This window comes from Nothoprocta perdicaria, unplaced genomic scaffold (assembly GCF_003342845.1).
Source record: "Nothoprocta perdicaria isolate Ctin4 unplaced genomic scaffold, notPer1 scaffold_550, whole genome shotgun sequence".
NCBI lineage: Eukaryota > Metazoa > Chordata > Aves > Tinamiformes > Tinamidae > Nothoprocta > Nothoprocta perdicaria.
This window is the reverse complement of record NW_020455811.1, coordinates 22,270-27,980: the sequence shown is the minus strand read 5'-3', so window position 1 is coordinate 27,980 and position 5,711 is coordinate 22,270. Positions and strand designations below refer to the sequence as shown.

The window sequence follows — 5,711 nt, the reverse complement described above, 5'->3', positions numbered from 1 at the left end:
GCAGGATTTGGTCGTTTTGGCCCCAAACAGAGCTCGCCCTGTCGCCACGGGCGCCGGTGAGCACAGGGGACAACCCCGGGGGCCCTTCCCAGCGACGCTCCCCCCTTTTCCCGGGYGGGAGGCTCCGATGGGGCACGGGGGCCGGTCCCGCTCACCCGGCGGTTGCGGTTGTGCTCGGCCGAGCGCAGGTGCCGCTGCAGCAGGTGGGTCTGCGCCGGGATGAGCATGTCGCACGCCAGGCAGTGCGCCGCCTCGATGCGCTTGAAGAAGTGCTCCTGGCCAATCCCTGCGGCGAGGCCGGGCCTTAGCGCCCCTTCCCGGGCCCTTTTCCGCCCTTCCCAAATCCCCCTGGCCCTTTTCCGCCCTTCCCAAATGCCCTGGCCCTTTTCCGCCCTTCCCAAATCCCCCGGCCCCTTTTCCGCCCTTCCCAAATGCCCCCAACCCCTTTTCCCAAATTCCCCAACCCCTTTTCCGCCCTTCCCAACCCGCCCCGGTCCCTTTTCTGCCCTTCCCAAATTCCCCTTTCATTCCCCACGGCCAACGCGCTCATCCAACGCGTTCCTCCCTCTTACGGATAAACCCCCTATAAATCCCCTATATCTTAATTTAAGGGGACATAAACGGGCAGTTCTGCTCCTGAGCAGAGCCCACCAGGGCAAAAGGAAGCAAGGGAGGCTCGAGAACAGCCCAAGCTACAAATAAATCCATTTATCCGAGGCAAAACTGGGGAATTTACCCCGTTTTCCTCYGTCCTTGTGGAAACCGGCCTGTTTTTATCCAATTTAAAGGCCACGGATTTTAACTAAATCTTTTYGGGCGTCCTGTGGTTTTAGGATATTGCTGCTTTTCCCCACCTGGGCTCAAATCCTCCGTCTAAAGCCCGGGTGCTCGTTTTGGAGCCGCTGTTTGGCTTAATTAAATTACTCTTATTAAGACAGGACCCCCTGGATGTGGGGGCGACTCTCCCAAATGTCCTTTAATAGCCGAGGGCTGCGGAATACGCGGAAAAGCGGCGCTTCCATGAAGCCGAAGGGGACTTTTCCTCATCCCGCTTTCTACCCAAATCCATACGGATCAACCTCAGCGCTTCCAAGAGCTGCTTTTAACACCGGGAACGGCCCCGGGATCCGGGTGAAGGGAACRACCACTTTGTGGTCCAGGTAAACTGGGAATTCCGCAGTCACCCACCTGCTCCTTGGGACACAGAGGCCCCTTCCGCGCTTTTCCCTGAATTCGGCTGCTCTCCGGCTGCGAGATCCCGGAGCGCCCCCCCGAATCCGTCGGGATGCGGCACTGGCTACTCACCCTTAAACGGATCCGGCTTTGGCTTCGGCCCTTCCTTCTCCGTCAGCTCCTGACGCCGCTTCTCGATCTTCTTGTTCCTGTTGACGATGTATTCCTGGAGCGGCGGGAGATTGGACTCGCATCACGGAAACGAAGGGAGATCTCCCCCCAAAACCCCCCCAAAATTAAATCTTAGTTAATTAACTTAATGATCCAGGTGGGTTTTTTTGTCCCTGTCCTCTTTTCCATTCTCGGATCGGGAAAGATCCGAGCGGGAGCCGCGCTCGGCACCTCTTGSGATTTTATTCCTTGGCACCATGGGGTCCGTGTGTTGGAGGAGCGACACCAAGTGCCCAAATTATAACATTTAACGTTATAATTAAACACTCGGCCCTCGGCCCAAACACTTAATTGGGAGAGGAAAAGCCCCAGCCCTTCTCCCTTCCACCATCAATTGGACACGGGGTAGAAAATTCACAGAATTCCTGCTTTTTTTTTTAAATTTAATTTGGGAATTCTTTGACAGCATGTGCCAAATTAACCGATATCATCAAGGACACGTTAATTAGTGACRCGAGCTTCGCTTGAACCCTCCGGTGAGTAGAAAAAAACACCAAAAATGCTCCGTGGATGCACAAAAAAAAACATAAAAAGGGAAAAAGCGGCCCCGGGGTTACCCACCTACCTGTAGAAACTCCACGGTTTTGTCCGGGAGTTTGGTCCCGATGTAGCGCAAGGTTTCCTTGTGGAATTTGCTCTGGAGATGCTTCTGGATTTCTTCTTCCTCAAAGCTACGGAATTTGCACACGGAGCAGGCAAACTGGATTCTGGATAGAGCCACCATAAGGTCAATTAGGAATGAATCCGATTTTTCATTCGCTTTTCTACCTACAACCTTTTTTTCCCCCAAAACTACAGATTCCGGATGCTGTTTGGCTCGGATTATATGTTTTCCTTGGCTCCTCTGGAATAATTCCGGGATCTCCAGGGATGGAACAGCATGGGATTAAGGAAGAGGAGGTGACACAGCAGCACGCGCTACAAATCTGCATGGGTTTCAAAGCAGGGGGACAAGTTTGTGGAGCAAGGGATCAGCTCGAAGCTATCCCAAATTTGGGAAATCCACATTCCCAWAATCTCAGCGGGATGCCAGGACAACAAAAAGGGGAAAAACGACCCTCAGCGGGGTCTTAGAACACCAAAAAGGGGAAAAATTACCCCAAAGAAGACCCACTTGGCCAATTTTGCTGCGATTCCTCCCAGCGGGGCTCAGCCCTTCCTCTCACCTGTCCATGGCCCGATCGCGCATCCTGTCCCTCCTCCGCTGCTTCTCCCTCCTCTTCCTCAGCTCGTCGTCGTCGTCTTCGCAGCCGTCTCCGGAGGCTGCGGAGAAGCTCGTATCAGAGGGGCCGCCCCGCAGCTCCGCCGGCCGCGGGATTTTGGGAGCCTGAGATCCCTACGAACCCCCGGGCTCGGGGAAGCCCGTCGCTTCTCCCGGCCTCCGGCAGCAATTCCGCGCGTTTTGGCTATTCCCTCCCTCCCAGGAAGCAGCTTCGCGGCCTCCGCCGAGCGGCGGCCTCGCCGGCACGCGAGCGCCTGCCTCCAAACTCCCTCCGGCCCCCCGAGGGGCTTAAAACCTTCGTGGGCAGCATCGAGACGCGCCGGGAACGGAAAGAGCAGTCACGAGAGACCTCTCTCTCTTTCGCTTCCTCGGGAGGAGCTTTTATTTCTCCCTGTGCTCTCTTCCTCTTTTTTTTCCATTTATTTTTTTCCACGGGGCTGAAAAAAGCTAGGAAAATTAAGTAATAACAGGCAGCAATTATGGTTTTTTAGGGCCTGAGCAGCAGTTCTGCTTCTTCAGGAGAGGGTTAGCCCTCCTCGTGCCGCCTTCCCCAAAGCTTGGCTTATTACAGGGGGAAAAAAACAGGGCTTTAGGCAGCCTAACGGCTGCGATGGAAGAGGCGAGGACCGGGGCTCCGAGGGCTCTCGGCCTCGCCAAAACCCGCTCGGGGAAGGATTCACCTGCAAGGTCTTCAGGTGAAGGAGCGCAGGGACCACAACTTCCACTGAAGGTCAAGACCTGGTCATCAGAGGGAGGCTTCAACAAAAACGGCACATCCGGCTCCCCCTCGGTTCCGCTCGCGAGCACCAGCGCATGCTCTTTCCCCCAAGCCGCGCCGTCGAGGGCGGGGAAAAAAAGGCGCTTTTTGGGGGCGCTTGGGGTTAAAGCCCGGCGCTGAACTCGAGCGCCCGCCCGGCTCCGTGCGTGCGAAAGAGCTGGGAAAGGCGGGAAAGAGGAGGGGATCGTTCATGGGAAAGAGAGAGAATCGGATGGAGGGCATCCAGGCGGAGGGGGTTCTTGTCCCCTAGGAGCAGATAAGGGAGGCAGCGTCCCCTCTGCGCGCGACTGCTCTGAGCGGGGCACAATCTCCTCCTAAACTCCATTAAATCCACAAGGAGCTGAAGTGCGTCCAGCTGCTCTCTATATTTTGATGTGTTTTCATCTCATCTTGTAYATTGGGGGGAAAAAAAGTAGTAGGGATTGGCGTGCTGGGAAGCCACCAGCAAAAGGAGTGGGTTTAGGCCCATTTGGGTGCCTTTTTGCCCCGTGGTTAGACCTGCCCTTCCAAAAAAAAAGCCTCATCCCAACAGGGCAGGAAGCGGAGCGGCCGCTCCGGCCGATATTCCCTCTTACCCCGTCCGTTCGTACGGGCACCTGCGGGAAGAAGCCTTAGGTGCCAAAGAGCCCCCAAAGGCAGCGGGGMGGCTCCGCGGAGCCCAGCGGCCTCCCGGGAGCTGCGTCGGAGTTTTGACGATAAAAAAAACAGAAAATGAGCAAAGGAAAAGTCTCTCGGTGGGGCCGAAAGGCCGACGCAAACCGGCTCGGAGCGCCCGGGATCACAGGAGGCTCGGAGCACCCGGGATCACGCCGCGGCAGCCGCCCTACCTTCCTTTGCCAAGCTCGCCACGACTCCCGTTTCTCCTGGAAAACAAGGAGGAAAGGGCTGTGACCTCCTGTGGGTGGGATTTCYTGGGAATTTTGGGAATTCGGCAGGTGATACCCTCAAGGGAATGGAGGAAAGTGCTTAGACGCCCCCCATGTTTGCCGTTAATTATAATAATTAAGGTTACTTACACCTTTGTCGGCTTCGTCGCCGGACTTTTCCTCTCCGTCGCCCTCGTCTGCTGCATGTAAATAAAAAAACACCCTTAGTTGGGTGTTTTGCACCCACATAAAGCACAAAGGGCCCTGCTGGTATCCAGCAAGTCCCCAAATGCTGGAAAAATACAGGAAATCCCAGCAAGGACATCAACTCGCTCCCTGTTTTCTCCTTTCCCGCCAGCTGCTGCTGGGAATAATCATTAACCCGGCACCTTGAGGGCTCCTTTTGTTGTAGACGGTAAAAAAATGTAATTTTTTTATATAAAACCATTCCACACTGTAAAAAAAACGACACAAAGGAGTAATATTTGAGCCCGTACCGTTCTCGGTGTCGTCTCCCTCGCTGTCGGTCTTGGCCTGTTTGCTGTCGGGCTCGTCTCCGCTCTGCGACTGTTTCCGCTTGCGCCCTCCTTCGCTATCCGCTCGCCCGCCCGAACGGTTGCGGAATCCTCTCCTTTTGGGCTGCAATGGGAAGAAAACGGTCACTTTGAGGCACTTTTTTTTACTGAAAACCTTTGCAGAATGACCCAGTGCTCTGTTACACCTCCCCAAACACTTAAGAGGTCCAAGAAATGGCTATCTAGGTAAAACGAGGATTTGTTACCCTGCTTTTTGTGAATGAACTATTTATCATCCCATCACCATTTGGGGCTAGATTTGAAGCATTCAGCCTTCTAAAATTTGTAAAAAACCCAAAATTTGCAAAATTTGCACGCAGTAAGTGCAAGCGGGCTCTGCTTGGGACGAGCTAATTTCTTCCAGCAACCCGAAGCACCCTAGTGCTTCCCCTCCCCAAAAAACAAACCCTAATTCTATAGATTAACAGCAAAATGCGGCACTGAGGCTGAATGTGGGGGGGAAAAGGCAAATTTTGGGGGTCGTGGGGCTAAAAATGGGTGTTTTAAGAGGGGATATAGTGATGGTGCTGACTTACCGTGAGCGTGTTCATGTGCCAGGGCATCGCGTTGGCTCGCTCCCGGCTCCGCTGCCGCCCCATTCCGTAGGGCACGCCGCCGTAGCGCCCCATTCCCACGCCCGACATGCCCATCATGCCATAGTCATAGTCCCCATAGTCTCCGTAGTCCCCGTAGTCGCCGTAATCGCCGTAGTCTCCGTAATCCCTGTAGTCTCCGTAATCTCCGTAGTCGCCGTAGTCGGGAACGAGGGCTTGGGAGAAGAGCGAGGGCAGCCGGTTGGGCCCGGGGCCGCCCGCCCCGCGCCCGCCCGCGTAGCTGAGCTCGCTCCAGCGGGCCGAGAGGCGCTC

General features: G+C 55.3%; 1 protein-coding gene across 1 annotated transcript in view; it reads right to left on the bottom strand.

Moving 5' to 3' along the window:
* The window catches only part of AKAP8 (A-kinase anchoring protein 8), a gene marked incomplete at its 5' end in the record, with an annotated part of 14,311 nt that overhangs the window by 5,002 nt on the left and 3,598 nt on the right, over positions 1-5,711 (bottom strand). Inside the window, 9 exons of the mRNA XM_026048564.1 lie at positions 156-286; positions 1,306-1,399; positions 1,970-2,111; positions 2,571-2,667; positions 3,307-3,592; positions 4,232-4,267; positions 4,421-4,470; positions 4,768-4,909; positions 5,382-5,711. The exon at positions 5,382-5,711 is cut by the window's right edge and continues 135 nt beyond it. Coding sequence (XP_025904349.1) covers positions 156-286; positions 1,306-1,399; positions 1,970-2,111; positions 2,571-2,667; positions 3,307-3,592; positions 4,232-4,267; positions 4,421-4,470; positions 4,768-4,909; positions 5,382-5,711 — 1,308 coding nt within the window. The remainder of the gene's footprint in view (positions 1-155; positions 287-1,305; positions 1,400-1,969; positions 2,112-2,570; positions 2,668-3,306; positions 3,593-4,231; positions 4,268-4,420; positions 4,471-4,767; positions 4,910-5,381) is intronic.